This window comes from Medicago sativa, chromosome 8 (genome assembly GCF_051527215.1).
Source record: "Medicago sativa cultivar Bolivia chromosome 8, Bolivia_mono, whole genome shotgun sequence".
NCBI lineage: Eukaryota > Viridiplantae > Streptophyta > Magnoliopsida > Fabales > Fabaceae > Medicago > Medicago sativa.
The window spans coordinates 14,842,702-14,863,386 of NC_140756.1; the positions used below are offsets into that span (position 1 = coordinate 14,842,702).

General features: G+C 32.6%; 1 protein-coding gene across 1 annotated transcript; it reads right to left on the reverse strand.

Moving 5' to 3' along the window:
• Positions 1 to 6,278: 6,278 nt before the first annotated feature.
• On the reverse strand, positions 6,279 to 14,864 carry LOC146897246 (uncharacterized). Its single transcript, XM_085736149.1, has 5 exons — positions 14,015 to 14,864; positions 13,798 to 13,918; positions 13,213 to 13,311; positions 6,672 to 11,864; positions 6,279 to 6,507 (listed from the first exon to the last, which is right to left on the reverse strand). Exon 4 carries the CDS (start codon positions 8,404 to 8,406, stop codon positions 6,688 to 6,690), a length of 1,719 nt encoding a protein of 572 aa, XP_085592275.1. The 5' UTR covers positions 8,407 to 11,864; positions 13,213 to 13,311; positions 13,798 to 13,918; positions 14,015 to 14,864; the 3' UTR covers positions 6,279 to 6,507; positions 6,672 to 6,687.
• Positions 14,865 to 20,685: the final 5,821 nt, after the last annotated feature.

Genomic DNA, 20,685 nt, shown 5'->3' on the forward strand with positions numbered 1-20,685 from the left:
AATTATAATATTAATTAGTAAAGGGTGTTTTGGGAATTGTCTTGAAAATTTGGAAATGTTCCCCAGAAAAGGAACGGTTCAGAGATATTGAAATGTAATTTTCTTAATGAATGTTTTAAATTATTGAATGTACAACTATTTTTTTCTTTTTGGTAGTGACCGAGGTTTGAACCCCGGACCTTTGCATATTTTATCCATTGTTCATACCAACTGAGCTAAGCTCACGAGGACAACTATTTTTATTTTAATTCGTAACAAACAGGTCCTACGGGGGTTGTTATAATTTAAAAAAATCACTTTAAAAAACATTATATCGATACCAACGAAAACACGGGCATTTACGCGTCCGTCTTTTTACTTTTTTTATTGCACTAAAGTTTAAAAATTATGAACGTTGTTTTTCAATGAAATTTTACTTTTGATTAAAAGTATAAATATTAATGATTGTTGCTGTCAAATTATAACAAATCAAACTAACCTTGTTTATCTATTTCAATAACACAAACAATATACCAAAAAAATATAATTTAAATTATTATCTTTTTAATGACACCAGCAACAATCATTAATTATTATAGAAAAAAACTAGTGTATTTATCCGGTGTTGTAAGTGTTAGACATATAATTAAGGATAGCCGAAATTTGGTATGCATGTATCCACAAATAAAATTCATCACGTACAAGAAGAATATCTTAATGGGTACACACAAATAAAATAATGGGTTAATTATGTTTCTAGTCCCTATAAAATAGCGACCTTGTAAGTTTAGTCCCTACTTAATTTTAATAGCATTTTTAGTCCCTATAAAAAAAATTTACTTATAATTTTAGTCCCTGCTAAAACAAAGTTTGATTAATTATCCTTAAACTCTTAAATTTTTGAACGATTTTTTTGAGACAAGATTAGAACACTCTGAAAGGTTCGTTTACTAAAATTTAGAATTTTCTGACATGAAATGAATTAAATATGAATTTTTTAAAACGACAAAAGTTAAAGATAAAAAGTAATAAAATCTGGATGTAGAAATCAAATTTTGCAATAATTTTTTGCGGACGAACTTTTAGTAATGTTCTAAACATGTCTGCAAAAAATTGTTCAAAAATTTAAGAGTTTAAGCATAAATTAAACAAATTTGAATTGAGTAGGGACTAATACTCAGTGCAGAAAAACAAAATTAGGGACTAAAAATGTTATTAAAATTAAGTAGGGACTAAACTTACAAGGTCGCTATTTTATAGGGACTAGAAACATAATTAACCCTAAAATAATTAATCCTGAAATTAAAAACATGGTAATTTTTTTTAACTTTCTTTGTTGTTTATTTCATCTTTCATCTCCACTCAATCTTCAAATCAGAAGCAGAATCGTAGAGTCGAGATCTGAAACAGAGTCGTCGTAGAGTCACCAAAACCAATTCACGACGACCCGGAAGGAGGAATGTCAAAATCTGAAGCAGTGAGAGAGCAAGTAGAATAAAAGGGAGAGATCAACCCAATCTCATGACCCAAAAGCAGATAAATTATTTCTCTATAATTTGCACAAACCCATGACTTAGCAGCGAGAGAGTTTTGAGGGTGATGATAATTGCAACCCAATTACAAACCTTATATCCCCAAATTAGTTTTCCCCAATTTTGAATTTAAAACTGTTGTTGTTGTAATTTCAGTTTTTGTAGTGAAGAAAAGGGTGAATGAAATGAGTTAGAGGTAAGATGATGAAGTTAATGTGTTGTTGACAGGCTTTGGGTTTGAGTTTGAGAGAAAGAGTATGACTGAATGGTGAAGTTGCAAAGCAAGTAGAAGAGAAGAAAGCAAGACTCTAGTGGTGAAGATGAGTGGAGAAAGTGTGAGAGTCTGGGCAGCCATAATGATGATGAATTTCTATAAACAATTTTTTTATTATGTTTAATAATTTTTTTTGAGGGAATAAAATATATGTTTTTAATTTCATAAATTTTGGGGTTTTTTTTAATTAATTAATGATGTGTCAAATAATTACACATGTGGACAAATGAAAAAAATAAAAAATTAAATTATATTTCCACGTCTGCGCCACATCAACGAATCTGCTGAGTCAGATAGGCCAAAGGTCTATTTCTGAATAATATTTATTTTACAAGGATGAAATCTAAAAGAAATTTTTATAGGGGGCAAAACCAAAAATGTCCTATATTATAGGGGATAAAACGCTATTAACACACATATTTTTACTTTTTTCCATTCAAAAAAATATTTTTACCATTTTGTGTCTTTTGTAACAAAAAATCATATATAGAGGAGAGAGAATAACTATCAAAAGCTCAAAATATTTTTGTAACAAAAAATTCCTTTTATATAATTGTATTAAACAAAATAATTTTTTCCAAAAAACTATTTTACTACAATAAATAAACACAAAATAGATTTTGATTTTTTTATAAAATGTTAAAAGAAATCTCTGAATTATTTAATGTCAAAATCATTTTTATTCTAATCCGTAACAAACAGGTCCTATGGGGCCGTTGGTTATAAATTAAAAAAATCACTTTAAAGAGCATTATATTTGTTTGTTAAATCTGTTTTCAAGAATCATGATCTACAAAAAAATCTAAAACAATTTAAAATGATTTTTAAAAAAAAAACAGTTTCAAATGAGAAGACTTTTATAAAAGACTAAATTAGTCCACCTAAATTATCAGCGGAAAGAATTAAACATGAGACTTTGAGGATGAGCACACTCCCAGGTCCCAAGTTAATACCACAAGTGTAACCCAAGTGGGTTTTGAAATGAAAATATATTAAGGGTAGCTTTTCAAAAATATGTTTCTTTAAAGACAAGAGAAAATAAATATCTAAAGATGAAGGTAATTTTATAACAAAAAAATTCATTTTATATAGTATCCAAACAAATTAAATTATTTTTTCAAAGCACTGATTGTTATTATGATAAATAAACACAAAATTGACTATGCTTTTTCATAAAGTCTCTAAAAAGTAATCTCCAAATTATTGAGTGTCAAAATTATTAACTGAGAAAATTTTCAGCAAACGGTACAATATGCTGGAGACTTGAAACTCATTCAAATTCGAAGGTCTATAAGCCTCTGCTAACCTTTCAAGTATAAGCAACACAAAAATCACGTATGCCACTTTTGAAACCGCCGCAAATTAAAACCGTTAAAAAATTGTTTAAAGTCTCGCAAAATAGCATATAATTAAATTATTTAAATTTTCGGGTTGACCACTACACTACTTTGCAGGAATTAGGATATGCTGAAACCAAAAATAGACACAAAATTGTATAAAATCTCACAAAATAAACTTATAGTCGTTAATTTTTAAATTTTTTCGGGTGGGTCGTGCCCTACCCCAGCCCATGAAGGGATCCACCTCTGTACATAAATACAAAAAATGAATTAAAAACTTAAATAAAATATTTAGTTGATAAAATCAAATCAAAGTAACATATGATGTTTGTTGAGAGATATTTATGTGAAATAAAATATTAGTTTTAGAAAATAAAAAAATAATAAAAATATTGAGAATAAACGTAAAAGCGACACGTGGCATAAAAAATCTTACTTTATATATATACTATTGACTATTGATGATTGATTGATTTCAGTGAAACCAACAATATAACAAAAAAAATGTAAATTCTTTTTTTTATTAATGACACCAACAACAATCTTTATATTCCTTAAAAAAAACAATCTTTATTCCTTAAATTTTATTATTAATAATTGTGGCACTAATGATCATTTTACAATTGTTCGATGTGAGATTTGGACAATGTCTCTTGAAGTTACAAAGTCAAGCTCTAACCATTCAGCTGACACCTCTTAGAATTATTCTTTTTATTTTGATAAGACAAAAATATTATATCACTCACTTTCCCTTTGACAACAAATTACTAATCACACAAAAATCATTAATTAGAAAATCCATTTATATTTTATTTCATGACGGTTGAAGATTTTCATTTAAGTAATACGACAATTGTATAATTTTACTAATTTAATAACATGTACGGATTTATGTGAGGCTGGATACTTAAAAAATGTTTATTGTATTTTATATGTGTTGAAAATTTTACTAAATTCAATTAATTTCACCCGCTTTTGCATCTTTAATTTACGGGTACTTAAAAATATAATAATTTTATTTGTGTGTACCCATTAAGATATTCGTTTTGTACAAGTCCGTGATGAATTTTATTTATGGATACCATGCATACCAAATTTCGGTTATCCTTAATTATATGTCTAACACTGACAACACCGGGTAAATACACTAGTTTTTTCTATAATAATTAATTAATGTTGCTGGTGTCATTAAAAAGATAATAACTTAAATTATATTTTTTTGTTATATTGTTTGTGTCATTGAAATCGATAAACAAGGTTAGTTTGATTTGTTATAATTTGACAGCAATAATCATTTATATTTATACTTTTAATCAAAAGTAAAATTTCATTGAAAAACAACGTTCATAATTTTTAAACTTTAGTGCAATAAAAAAGTAAAAAGACGGGCACGGAAATGCCCGTGTTTTCGCTGGTATCAATATAATGTTTTTTAAAGTGATTTTTTTAAATTATAACAACCCCCGTAGGACCTGTTTGTTACGAATTAAAATAAAAATAGTTGTCCTCGTGAGCTTAGGTCAGTTGGTATGAACAATGGATAAAATATACAAAGGTCCGGGGTTCGAACCTCGGTCACTACCAAACAGAAAAAAATAGTTATACATTCAATAAAATTTATTAAGAAAATTACATTTCAATATCTCTTAACCGTTCCTTTCCTGGGGAACATTTCCAAATTTTCAATACAATTCCCAAAACACCCTTTACTAATTAATATTATAATTTATTATAATTTAAGTAATAACATTTTGGTAAGTCAAGATATCTTTAGATCACAACCATCCATTGTCTTTCAAACATATCCAAGGGCTATAATCCATTTTGCAGCCAAAAAAAAAATTATAAAGTTGCTCTCGTACGGTAGGAGACCCATATGCCTTGCCTACCAGAGACAGCGCCCGCAAGTACACACAAACTCTCCCATGTTCAGTTTAACAATATCAATTTTTTTTTTTTTAAGGAAATTATCGACTTTGTTTTGAGAGAGAATTTTGTCACGCACAATGACGTACTTGACTTGATAGATTAATATTTGCATTTATGCGCAAACATACCCCAATTCAGGAGTTTTTTTTAATTGTATAAGATTGTTTACTTTTTTTATTACATGATAAAATTTTAAATTATTACAAAATAACTACTAAAAAAATATTACAAAATAAATTGGAAAATTGCAATTGTTTTCCGGTATATGACAATTGTCAAGTTTGTTATCCCTATTTGACATGTGATTACATACAATTGATTCAATGTCTACTTACATTTGAACACATACTTGTGTATACCCTACACTAATCTCATAGTGGTTCATAAGATGAAAACTCAAACTACCAAATTGACCTTGAGTTGAGTTGCAGAAGGAGACTTTTGGAGATAGAAATTAGTTCATTGAGTACATATGACAACTTGTAATCACCTTGAGGAACTTGGTGTCAATCTATCATGTTCATGTTGTGTCCAGTGTCCATGCTTCGTAGCTAAAGAGTTGGGTAATAAGTTACTTGTAAAACAAGTCAACGCAATAAAAGTATTTTTAGGTAACATGTTTTTTTAAACTCGGTATTTGAACCAAGGACTAACAAATTTGGGAGTCAAAATTTACTTTATTTATCCACCTCAGTTAAGTGTCCATTTAATAAGTTGAACTCACTGACGAGTTCCACTAATACATAATTTGTGTATATCTCTCTCATAAATAGAGCTGTGAAGAAAATCTCATATGATGTAAAATAAAGACTATAATAAAGACTATATATATCCAGTGGCGGAGGGACCATGGGGGCCAGGGGTGGCTGTGGTCCCCCCCAAATTTTCTAATTTTTTTTTTACTATTATTATACCATTATTATATAGTACTATTTACACATGGTTATGAATATGGTCCCCCCATTATTAGCATTTGTGTTATTTTGTATGTTGGGCCGTTGTCTTTAGTGGCAAAAAAATCATTTTCACTTTTAAAAAAAGCCCATTATGTAAATTTGTTTGCTAAATTATACTACCTTTAAAGACTTGGTCCCCCCAATGTTTAAAACCTGGCTCCGCCCCTGTATACATCATTAATTGAATGAATGTAAAATATAGATTTTTGCTTATAATAGTGACCAGAAGGTGTACATAACATGAGCAACACTTCCCAAAATCACTACATTTTGCACAGAAATCAAGAAGATACATAGAAAAACAGTTGACAACATGAATCCAACCTTCCCCTGACTTGTATAAAAAGTTTTCCATGAACAAAATATTAACAAGTGAAAAATGAAGCAATCCTGGCTCATGCAACTCTTAATTGCTGATATCACAATATTGGCTCTATTTGGAAAATTATATCCTCAATTTGTATAACAATGGAGGATCTGCCACATGCATAATCCACCTGATAAAATATGAAGCAAACAAAATATATGTAAGTTATGCATAGAATTACAAAATCAAGCAAAATACTCTTTGATCAATGAAACATGTCATAGATAACTTATGAATAAAACAAAATACTCTATGGTGTGTTCAATAAAACTTAAAGTAGATTCACTAACTAACCTTTTCCAGCAGGAGCTCAACTTCTGTTAAAGCTAATTAACTTTACCATCAAAATTTCATAGAGCATGTCACCCATTCCATCAATAGATCGATAGTATGCATGCCTCCATCTCCTAATAAGAAACAACGAACCACAAATCCCCCAAAAACCTACTGCAAATCCCACTCCCATGCCAAGATACAATGATTCTCTTATAGAGTCATCATCTTCATTCTCTGTAGACGGCGTTGCAGTTTTAGGATTTTCTTCTTTCGTGGTACAATTTCTGAGAGGAGCTCCGCATAGTTTAGGATTCTCAATGTAGCTCGATGCATTAAAACTTTGAAGTTGAGTTCCAATTGTGATTTTTCCGTCAAAATTATTGCAAGATAAATTCAAAACCTCTAAAAAGTTTAAGAGAGCAATGCTCTGAGGAATTTCACCACAAAACTTATTATTAGAGAGATCGAGAGATTCCATATTTTCCATGCCTCCAATCATCTTGGGTATTGTTCCATTCAAATTATTGTGTGATAAGTTCAATGTTTGAACTTGGACAAGATGAAATAATTCCAACGGCACTTCTCCAAACAAGTTATTAGCTGAAAGGTCAATAGTTCGCCTATCTGGGCTAACAACATGCACATAATATTCTTGACCTTTTGTAAACAACTCAATTGCATCATTAGTCTCAGAATAAACCATAGCATAATAATACCTATCGTAATTAATCATATGAGTCAAGTTGTATTTGCACACTGGCATAGATCCTGAAAGTTTGTTATGTGCAAGGTCCAAATGAAACAAAAGCGGGAGCTTGAATAACTGTGGTGGAACATTCCCTTCAAATTGGTTAGCTCTCAATATGACCACTTCTAGATATCGTGACATGTTCATTGGAATGGTTCCAGAAAATTCATTTTCTCCCAAGTTAATCATTTCCAATTGTCTCAAATCAAAGAGGTCCGTCGGAACTTCGCCAGATAGCCTATTACTCCATAAGTTAATGTAAACTAAATTTTCCAGGCTCGTCCAAATATGTGGAATTGATCCTGAGAAGGAGTTGTAAGACAAATCAACTAGGTTGGTCCATGCTGATATGTTTGGGAGTCCCCCGGTGAAATTATTGTGATCCAACCATATTTCATATCCCATTAGCGTTAGATTTGATATGTCTTCAACAAACGAATTGTTTGACAAATAAAGATTATTTATTCCTTGTATAAGACTAAAAAATTTATGTCTATCTACCAATGAAATTCCCGAGCTCGATATGTCAAAGTCTTCTAGTGACTTATGTGTATAAATCCAAGATGGAAAGTTTGGGCCTTGATTTATATGGGCCAAATAAAGTCCACCTAGTTGAAAAGGAGGAACCCAATCCAAATGGAATTGAAATACAATATTTAAACTACTTAAGTCTAGAAAACCTAGACTATAGAGTTTGGAAAAAGTTTTGTTTGAAATTTCACTAGAGAAGTTATTTGAGCCAATAGATAAGGAATATAAGGATGAGAGGTTTCCAAGAGTAGAAGGAATGAAACCACTTAACTTGTTTTTGGAAAGATTAAGGTATTGAATATGTGCTAGTTGGCCTATTCCATACGGAATTGATCCGTGTAAGTGGTTTTTGTTAAGATCAAGGTATTCGATATGTGCTAGTTGGTGGATTCCAATTGGAATTGAACCTTGTAGTTGGTTATAAGAGAGATCAAGGTGTCTCAAATTTGGAAGGTATAACAAGCTTGAAGGCATCTCGCCATATATATGGCTAACCGAAAGGTCAAGATAGGTGATATCTTTGGTGAGATTAAAAAACCCATCAGGTAAAGGAGATGTGAAGTTGTTCCAAGAAAGATCAAGAGTTACAAGTGAAGACAAATTTAAATACTTAAGAGATGGGTTGATGAAGTTGTTCAGTTTACACTTACTCAAGTGTAACTTTAATAGGGAAGAAAGTGTAGCCACTGCTTGAAGCCAATTAGTTTCCTTATGAAGATCAACTCCATTGAGGTTGAGATTTTTTAAGGAAGAAAGTGGAAAAAGCCATCCAAGATTATCCAAAGCAGTAACTACGGTGTAGGATAAGTCAAGGTGCACAAGGTTAGATGCATGTGTGATGTTGTGTTGAATGGATGGAATTCTTATCACATCAAATTTATTTATGCTCAAATCCAAGTAACTCAGAAACTCAAGTTCTAGAATGGAAAGATTGATCTTACCTTCCAAAAACAGTTGTTGAGATCAAGTTTTGTAACTCTGCCTGTAATGCTGTCACAATGGACTCCTTTCCATGCACAACAATCTTTTTTGATTGACCACGTGATATCCAACCACGACTATCATTGAGGCCCTGTTTGAAGGTTAACAGAGTTTCTCGGTCATTCTCATTGCATGAAACCAATGTGTGATTGCTGCACATGCTTTTGTGAAATGTAGTTAGAGATAACAATAGAAGCAACAGAATTGACAATTGTGAAGTAAGAATGGTCATTGTGAAAGATTGTTTGGATCAGAGAAAAATATCTAATTCAAATGGGAGTATGGATAGTTGAGATATTCTAGTGTGCTTATATAAGATGTTGGCTAATGGGAAAGCTTGAAAAAAGAAATAGCTCCAAACATGATAAATTGGAAAAAGTCAGGGAAGTATGCTATTAAATGATAGGCAGAAAGTATTTGGACTACAGTTTAACCATATCAACTTGGCTTGTAGAAGTTTCAATATAAGAAGACTTGTGACATAAGAGTATGTGGACACAACTTTAAAAATTAGAAGAGTATGAGATATAAGAAAGTATGCTAACAAGCGCCCTTTTGAAGTTGTTAAGGAGTCTAAAAGAGGAAATTTTGTTTTGAAAAGTGTATCTTTTAGGCTTTTAAATAATTGATTGTACAAGTTCCAATACATTATTACTATTTTTTTTTTCTTAAAGGACACTTGTTAGAATTTTTTTTAAAAAGTAATATTTTGACAACAATTTGAATGGTTAACACAATTTAAATATATGGTTATTTAGTTACGTTTAGTTGATGGTTAATGGATATAACAAAGTGTCAAAACTCATTAAACATTCACTTACAAAAATTAGTATTAATGTCATTAACCAAAATTTATTTTATTTTTGTCAAGATTAACCACAATTTTAATGTGTAGTAGTATATTTCAACACCAATAGTAGTTAATGAAAATTATATATATTTAAACACCTAAAAATCCTGTATATTTGAATTTGAGCAAATGAAAAGTGTGGTTAATAACATTTAAAATAGTGATTAATAACCTGAGTGGATATTGAATGAGTTGCAAAATATAACTGTATTCACTAATCATCTATTAAACATAATTAACCATATATATTAAACATATATATTCAATTGTGTTAACCTTCTAAATTATCGTCAAATTTGTTGTCAAATCTATTTGTCAAAGTATCATTTCATATATGAATGCTGTGACTATATTGTATGGTTGACATTGTTTGATATGACATAGCCCATGTTGATCCGAATGGAGCCGGATTGTTAGAAAAAAATAAATAGCTCCAAACAAAGAGACTTTGAGAAAAGCAGGGAAGACTTAAAATTATTGAATTTCTTTGAACCTCATGTTTTAAACTTGGTGCCCAATTGTTTGAAACATATCATGATTGATAAAATGTGTAATTTATAATATTTTGTGGACAACAATTTTGTTATACAAATTTCATCGTGATTACCCCATAGATATTTATGAATAGATCCATCATTGCTTCTCTCTTTCTCCCATAGATATTTATGAATAGATCTGTCATTGCTCTCTCTCTCATAGTTACCCTCGAGCATTGCCTAAATGGAGCATACCTGAACTCTTTCTACAAATCAAACGTACACTACATCTCACAGGCTATAAATGTTTATCCCCTAGTTGCAAGCACTACATCACCAAAGATGTTCCTTTTAACGAAGCCAGAGCTAAATGTTGAAACAGTTTACTGAGATGTTCCTCCAAAGATGTTTCTATTTGGACACTACATCGAAATTTGGGAACAGTTTACTAAAAGTGCATGCTATTAGAATGAAAACTGAAACTTCTGATAATTTCGACTCTAAAGTCTTTAGTCTAAAGATTTAGGCTATAGGAATTAATAGATCTGCAAACCTTCACTCGCTTAGATGCTATCCTAGACCCTCTGTATAAAAACAGTTATAGCAAACAGTTCTTATGAGCACATAAAAAACTAACTCTTTAGTACTTATGCGGCACTTTACACGCTGTTATGAACAACAACCCATGCTAAAGCTACTATACTCTCACATGTAATGAATGCTATGATTCAATATTTTCAATTGAACGTTCAACATTTCAGTTCCACCTTTTTCAAATTTCCAGCAAAGCTGCTTCTGGTTTGGTGTCGTCACAGTTTGCTGATGCAGCACCGATTTGATGACAAACAATCCAATATTGTGACTAGAACACACATAAGTCCAGTCCAAATCAAATTAGACTGGCTGGTTGGTCCGATTATAATGAAAAATAATCAACTGCTCAAGAGTTTAATCCTCAATGAGTTTCATGGTCACGGTATTATCAATCTCAGACATCTGAGTATAGTGGCTGACCCCAAAAGTGTAAAAACACATTGAAAATAGTGTGATGGTCACTATATAGAAATTTTTATACAGTCTATATTATTTAATTCTGCTATATACGTTAAGACTCAACAACCAATTGTAACTGACCCTAGTGTTTTCTACAAGGGTTTTTGGAATTTTTTTAACCTTTGATCTCATTATGAGGTGTGGCAATTTAGCAGCTGCCGTAACCACCACACTAACTGCACTGCTACTGCATGTCCTATGGTGGTCAGGAGCTGCTATATCGAGCTATTGGCAACACTGCATGGCTATAACTAATTGCATTGAATTGAAATTTAGTCACAATGAAAAGAGTGAAGGGTTCATAAACCCCACTTTTTGGATAGAACACCAATAAATTGGTTACAAAACAGGCATAATATTAATCAATGTTTTTTCCTTGTAAATCACACAACAATGCCATAATTCTCAAATTTATCCTTTAGGTGTTCAATTAATGTATGTGATTAAACAAGCAAGTCATTACAAGCTATAGTAGCTAATTACAGATAGTCATACTAATAAACAATAAATTAAAAGATTTCATGATCCTGTGACATCAAACACATAAAACATACCAGAGAAATCAGGGGGGCCTGATGAAGTAGTTTTGCATCAAACAAGATAAGTATTTTTGTATCGTCTCCACAGGGAATAGTGCGTTATCAATGACAGTTTAACATCGACTATCATTCCAAGTATTAAGAGTACTTGTTTGTTTGAATTGAAATGTAACTAACTAAACTAATTGCAAAAAATAAAAGTTGAGATAAATAAGGATTGAAACTTGTTAGGAGTAGCGTTCCTTAACCAAGCGTCACACGTAACCTAATGATCCATACGAATTCTAGCTTTGTAAACAACATTATCACAATCAATTCTAAACTACCCTTCGTGTCCAAAGTGATATAATTATTTCTAAGTTATCGTTTAAACATTCGTGTCCAAATCCCTTAAACGATAACAAAGTCGATCGGATAACTTAATCGACCGTGTCCAGCCTGATTAAGCATCCGAAAGCATTAAACTCTTGATTATGGTGATTATCACAAGATTAACAAAGATGTCAAGTAAGTTAACCTAAGATATATTGCTACTCTAGCTCTAGATTCAAGAGTTTGTGTCCAAATCATCTTGAATCTTATTGAAAGCATTAACACAAGAATAACAACAATATTGAATATAAATTGCTAGAATCATATATTGCAAGATCAAAAGGATTACATGTTTAGCAAGATCAAGTACCTCTCATCCTAACAAAGAGTGTTTAGCTACACATCATCATGGAAGCCTTGCAAGGATGGATTGAAAAGGAAGGATTCATTACACTTGTGATGTCTCAACAAAGAAATAAAGATCCAACTTCCAAAACCAAAATCACTCTATGAAGAACTACCCTATTTTCTCTCTAAAAATATCTAAAGGTGAAAAACTAAGAAGAAAATAGAAACCCTAGATATTTCCTAGATATTTACAAAGAATAGCAAGTGGGCTATTTATAGAATTCCCACTATGCTTGAGCTCGCCTCGCGAGCAGCCTTACTCGCCATGGCGAGTACTGTTTCCTTCCCCATTAAGCTTCTGCCACGTCACCCTGGGAGGGTCAAACCGCCCTTACTCGCAACGGCGAGTAGCTCTGCTCGCCTCGCGAGCAAGGGGGTGCTCACGGCTTTGTGGCTTCAATTGAAGCTCGCCACTGCGAGCTGCTGTGCTCGCCTCGCGAGCAGTGTAGTGCTTGCGGCCTTTTGCACTTTTCTTGGCTTTTTCATGCTTGCTTAGTGTCTTGAGGTTAAATCCTGCACAATTGGGTAAAGTAAGGCAATTAAAGCGTAATAAGGCAATTATCACTTTTATCTCGGCTTTTCCTTAAATTTCTTGCAAAACAAGTAACAAAAGTGCTTAAAATATAACATGAAAATATCACTTCCTAGCACTTATCAGGGCCTCCTCTTCATCAGTGGTGACATGAGTCATCAAAGCCAGGTTCTTTACTAGTCCACAAGATTCACCTTCAGGAGTGTTACAGGGACAAAGCATGCCCCACTACAACAAAGAAGAAGTCAGAAAAGAAGGTATAAGTTCACAAATGAATAAATTTTTTTAAAATTTAGCATAAAAGTCCTAAGCAACATAAGAGTACACTCAGACAGTGTCTGGAACACTCTGTATATGAATGTTACACTTAGACAGTGTTGTCAATTGTGGATTGTTAAAATTCCACTATGCTATAGTGCTATAGTGTCACTATTGCCGCTATTTGACAACATTTTGTACTAAATAGTGAACCGTGGAAAAATAGCGGTTTTTCCAAATTCAGCTACTCTATAGCGGTAGTGTCACTATAGCTGCTACTTAACAACATTGCTCTCAGATAAAAACACCGGAAGTATAACTTTCTTGGAAATGAATAATAATACTAACAACAAGTAATAATGATTTTCGAAAACTTGTTCCAAATATGCAACGTAAGTTGAGAAACATTAAAACAAACATGAGGCAGGCATGATAGGAGTGAGTGAGACTCCATACCTTAGTTATATATCCGGGTACCCAGAGGCTCTGATAACACTATTATCACGAACAATTTTCTTGATATCATTGTTAACAAAATAGTTAAAAGAACTAAATGTTGATTCACCAATCCTCGAACCTAAACAAAACGAATTCAGTGAAAATCATTCATCGGTTAGTGAAAATGAATCACGAAAACAATGATGATAAAACAATGAATGAGCTGGTTAGTTACCTTGAGGAATTCGGGATCAAGTTGAAATTTGTCAACAGCGGATTTCACAGGAGCAGTTAAAAATTATTTATCCTTCATTGAATGAACAAAGAAGGAGTCAGAAAAACAGCAATTGTGCTGATATCCATCTATCATCGAATTTCAGCTTATCAAACTCCTAGCAGGCCGCTCAAACAATCCACTCGCCAATTCAATTTTCCCCGATTTCATATACCAATTAATCGTAACATTCCAAGTAACAAAACTCTTATCAGTGTCAACCATCCGATCAAATATCTCTCTCTCAAAACCTCAACCTTGCCACATTTGCACAACCCGTCCAAGCAAACTTATCACTCGTCGGCATTTCATCAAACACCTTCAACGCAAACTCAACCTCACCATGTCAGGCATACCCATCAACCCTAAACATTTCGAAACCGCCAAATCCTTATCAAACACCAATCTAGCCAAACCAATGTCACAAAATTTCACAGCTTTATCCACGAAGAATCAACAAAAGTATTACCAAATACATTCCTTGAGAGAAATTTGAAAAGCAGAGAAACAAACACCTTTCTAGCTCAATCGTGAAAATGAAGACTCTCCATTCCTTTTCTGAAAGTATTCGCAGTACCCTTTCCCGAATCATGTGGAATTAGTTAACTAGTCACTTGCGAAACAAGTCAGAACAATAAAACTATTTTTAGGTCATATGCATTAAGAATTGTAAATATTTATTACAAAACATTAATTTTTAATTTTTACACGAATGAATTGGCACAATTACTTAAACAAAATTTTCAGTCAGGTTTCTTAACATATGTCCGCCCTAATGATACAAATTAGCATTTCCCTATATTTTTTTAATAGGGTATCAGGCCAACAGAGAGTTGGGATTTAATTTGTTTAAGTTGCGTAAACACAATACAAAATAATTTTAATAAATTCAAAGAATAATAGACGTGTTGAGATTAAATTTCATCAGTTATTTCACTAACCATCCTTTGGATCGATTATATATTTTCATATTTTTTTATTATACTTATTTGTAGCTAATCATGTTTTTGTTTCCGACAAACAATAAGATATCCATTGTATTGATTAACTTTCAAATTGAGTCTTCACTATTAAAATAATGAGTTAAATATTTTTTATCCGCATAAAAAAAAATGTCACTTTTTCGTCCTTACCAAATTTAACAATAAAATAATAATTATATCAATTTTCTATAGAAATTCATTTTTTTTAATTCTTAACAGAGATATTATTAGCATTCTTCTTCTTATTTTACCATAAAACCCGACAATATTTTTGGTACTAACTAAGGAGAGGGCCTCTCTAGACCTTCTCTCCATTCCTCTTTTTTTTTTTTTTTTTTTTTTTTTTTTTTTTTATACCTGAAACATCATTTTCTTTGTCTTTTATTGAAGTAAATAGTTTTCACATAAATATTATTTTTCTTTTATAACTTCGTTGTTTGAGTGCTGCATTGGTTTAATGCAGCATGTTTTGTTCATTCGCAAGAAGCGATGGATAATGAAATTGAAAGTTGTCAAAGGTTACACTCAATTAGAGGGTGTGAATTACCCGTACAACTTTCTCACCTGTTGTAAAGCTAACTACCATGCATAAGGTTAGGGCTTGCCTTAGTTGTTGCAAACATTAGCATTTACATTAATTAGATTAAAATCAACACTCTCACATCCATCTCCGGCATCCGTTGTACTACTTCCCTTGACAAGTATTTGGGGTTTCCTATCATTAAAGGGAGACCAAAGAAGAGTGATTTCCTTTTCATCATTGAGAAAATGCAAAAACGGTTAGCGTCTTGGAAAAATAAACTCCTCAATAAACCGGGAAGGTTAGCTTTAGCATCATCTGTTCTTTCTTCTATCCCAACTTATTACATGCAAATAAACTGGCTCCCTCAAAGTGTTTGCAATAACATTGACCAAGTTACTCGTAACTTCATTTGGCGAGACTCAAACAACAAAGGCATACATCTTGTGGGTTGGGATAAAATCACCAAACCAAAAGTCTCGGGTGGTTTGGGTATCCGTGCTGCCAGAATTACTAACACTAGTCTTCTTGGGAAATTAGTGTGGGATATAATGCATTCTTCCAACAAGCTTTGGGTACAACTTGTAACACCCCGTTTTCCCAACATAAAAATTTCATAATAAAAATCAGAGTAATTCAACTTAAACGGAATGTCACATTCTTTTTCTAAAAACATAAACTGAATAAATAAATATTTATCCCTCAAAATCCAATATCATATTATTTTAAACTTCGCAGCGGAATAATTTCAACAACTTAAATAATCTTTGGCACAAGGGTCTCAATATAAAATCTCAATTATTATTCATAAAACATCTTATCTTAAATCGTGATCATAAGCATCATAATCATTCATAAAGCACTTCATTAATAGCTCATCAACTTGACATCTTAACATCTTAACATCTTAACAAATTGACAACTTGACATCTTAATATCTTAACAACTCGACAACTTGACATCTCAACATCTTAACAACTTCGACTCGACTATGCAACTTCAACTTCTCAAATCATCTTGACAAATGCAAATGCATGTGGTACCATTCTAGGGCATAAGCCCTCATCGTCATGGTTGAGCATAAATATACTCCTAGGGCATAAGCCCTCATCGTCGTGGTTGAGCAAAGGCTCCATCGTTGTGGTTGAGCAAAAGCTCCATCGTCGTGGTTGAGCAAAAGCTCCAGGGCATGAGCCCTCATCTTTAAATGAGTATGCATGAACTCAACATCTTACGTCTTAGAAACTTCATGAACATCTATGACATCTTAACATCTTGACAACATAACATCTTAACAACTTGATGACTTCATAACAACTCGACGACTTAACAAACTCTTTGACTTAGACCGACATTTACATCTTAAATAAGATCAACAACAACATATGCAACACTTATAAAGTCACATCATATCAGCATCATAACTTAACAATATCAAATGATAAACATCAACATCTTAAACATCGCATCAACATGAGCATCATAAATAACACATATAGTGCATATATAACAATGTCACATCTTTATATAACTCATCTTTAAATCACACATCTTTAACTAGCACATCTGTAAATCACACATCTTCAAATAACACATTGTCAAATAATAACTTTAAAAAAAATAGTAGAAGTGTTTCATTATAACAATTATCTCTATAAAATCACATAAATCTTATAAATCACACTAATCATATAAATATATTCTAAAACTCATTTAAAATAATTAAATAATCGAAACGGGCGTTACACAACTCCTGTCTAATAAATATTCTCCTAATACTCATGTGCTCCGCGCTTCTGCCCCTTCCAGCTGCTCATCTATTTGGGCTGCTATCATCCGCGCAAAATCCGTGCTTCATAAGGGTTTTGAGTGGAGACATGGCAGCGGCAATTCTTCTTTTTGGTTCACTAGTTGGAGCTCTTCAGGTCCCCTTGCTCCTCTTGTCCCCTTCATCGACATTCACGACCTTCATCTCACTATCAAAGACGTTATCAGCAGTCCGGCACCTCACACCCTCATCCTTTATACCACGCTTCCTCCTGAAGCTGCAAATCACATCAACAATTTGAATGTCCGTTTCAATGACTCCGTGGAAGACACTTTTGTTTGGTCCCCCAACATAAACGGTGTTTACACAGCTAAGAGTGGATATAATTGGCTTCTTTCACGTTCAAACTATAACAATACAGCCTCTACCTCTATCTCTTGGACGTGGATTTGGTCATTACGGCTACTGGAGAAATTCATGTTCTTTATATGGCTGGCCTGTCATGATGCCGTCCCAACTTTATCCTTGTTAAGAAACAAAAACATTGCTCATTCTTATCAGTGCAGCCGTTGTGGCCAGCATGCTGAAACGCTTATTCATTGCCTCCGGGACTGTTTGCACTCCTCCAAAATTTTGCGTCATATTGGCTTCAACACCGCTGATTTCTTCATTGAAAATGATGCTTATCTTTGGCTAAAACACGGTCTCAAGGGTCCTCATTCTCTTCTCTTTGCTGCAACCTTATGGTGGATTTGGAGATATCGAAACTCAATGTGTTTTAGTTCTGAGGTTTGGTCGCTTCACCGTATTTCTTTCAATATTCAAGACACGGTCAATGTTGTCCGGACATCTTTCAAACTCTTCCCTGCTACTGCTGCTGAAGACCGGGTTGTAAAGTGGAATTGTTTCAACCATTCTTGCTTCATTATCAATGTGGATGGGAGTTGCCTTGGTAATCCTCAACGTACCGGCTTGGGGTCTTATTAGAAACACTGCTGGTTTTTTCACATCTGGTTTTTCAGGTCATATAGATCACTCGAATGACATTTTGTTTGCTGAATTACACGCTATCCTTATAGGGTTGCAGCAAGCTAAAAACTTGAACATTGTTGATGTTGTCTGCTATTCTGACTCTCTCCACTGCGTCAATCTCATCAACGGGCCTGCAGTGGTCTATCATGCTTATGCCACTCTTATTCAAGACATCAAGGACCTGATTCGGCCTTCAAACACTCCTATTTTGCACACTCTTCGTGAGGGAAACCGCTGCGCCGATTTTCTTGCAAAGTTGGGAGCTTCCATGGACTCAGACTTGTCTATTCATGCCACCCCCCCTGAAGGATTGCTTCCTCTCTTAAAGGATGATGCTTGGGGAACCCTCTTCCCCCGTGGCTAGCTGTTTGTTCCTGCTTTCTTCTGTTTTTTTTGTGTTTCTCCTTTGCCTTTGTAACCAAAAAAAGATTAGATGTTAATAATGTCTTTTTACATGGTGATTTAATATAAGATGTTTGCATGAAAGGTCCTCCCGGTTTTTCAAATCCTAAGTCTGGATTAGTTGCAAGTTGCAAAAATCTATATGGATTAAAAGAATGCAAGTAGGCAATGGAATGTCAAGCTTACTGCTTCCCTTATTTCTTTGGGTTTTCACCAATCTTCTTTTGATTATTCCATGTTTGTGAAAAATGAATCATACTTGGGTCTTATATATTTATTATATAAATTAAAATCACGGTTTCACATTTTGTAGGGTAGCCATCGCCAGCGATGATGACATACATTTTAATTAATTGTCATTAGTTATTAAAAAAATTTAACATTTATATTTCAATTTTAACGTGCTTTGATATATTTCTATTTTAATCGATGATGGACACAAGGCAAAATAAAAATTACTACTAAAACAAATCAGCGACGCAGACGCCACGCCGGCTTTGTTCCACGTCGACTTCATTCAAGAGTTTTTCCAACAAAAAGAAAGACCAAACAGAAGCTTATATGAACAAAAAGTATTGGGTAAATAATTTAAATGATGAAGAAAGTGATCAAATATTGAATGGGGTTTTATCAATTTGGTGTATATCTGGTATCACCGTTAATATGTTAGAATCACGACAACTCACTTTAATTTTGCAAAAGTTACAATGTGGAGTTTTTGAAAATTACGTTGAGTCACCGTGGTTCTGATATACCCGTCATAAAATCAAACATAAACTTAGTTGTACCTTAAAGATCGTAGACTTATTATTATTACTAAAATTTAGTTGAATTTCTTAAAATTACATTTTTTTGCTAAAAAAAAAAAATCTACAAATTTATTAGCAACACACTATATTTTTCACTATATATCCTCGTGAACCAACATAATATGTCGTCTAACTTCAGCACCTTTTGTCTTTTGTTATTTTAGAGATATGTTGCACCATTATCTAATCTCAAACCCTTGAAGTTGATTCATGCTCTGAAATCACTCGTTAGAGAGTCTGAAGAAAAAAAAGTCTTACGAGTGTTTCAGAGGTACTCTTTAAGCATTATTTATTAAGAAAATATTCTTTAAAGAAGTCAACTATATATTATAATTTTCAATACATCAATCAAACATTACAAAAATCTACTCTCTCTGGTCATATTTATAAGCAATAATTTACTTTTTGGATTCATTAAAAAACGGATGTATCATAACTATATTATACTACAATATTTGCTAAATTCATCTATCATTGAATGAATCTGACTGAAAAAACAATATTTACTTATAAATATGACAGGAGAAAGTACCATTTAAGTTTCTTAAAGAATACATCGAAGACAATCGTTAGCATTTCCTTAAAAAACAGAGTAAAGCTTTCTAAGCATTTTCGAAATTGAAGGATTTCACTATAATTTTTTTTATCAATAAATTTACTACTCCCTCTGTTTCACAATATTTGTCCATTTTGAAGAAATTACACATACCAATGAATCAAATAAATATTGTCATTTTTGATGAAATTCTTTGTGTTTTTTCTATAATACCCTTACTCATTTATTATTTCATTATATTATTTCTCTCTCTACAATAAATAGGTAAGGGTATTATTGATAAACCAATAATTAATGTTGCATTGAAACTAGTAAGTGGCAAGTAAAGTGAAACAAAATTATTCTCCAAAATGGACAAGTATTGTGAAACGGAGGGAGTATCTTTTTAGCAACAGAATGATCATTTTTGTTTTAAATAGATAATTCTTGTTGTTGTCGAGGAACAAAAGTGCCAGCCAAAGAGGTGCAAAGCAATTTCGGCGATGTGGTGGTTGATGATGGTTGATGACGATCTTTCACTAGTGCGGGGTGTACGTATAAAGAAACATTAATGCTCAAGTCA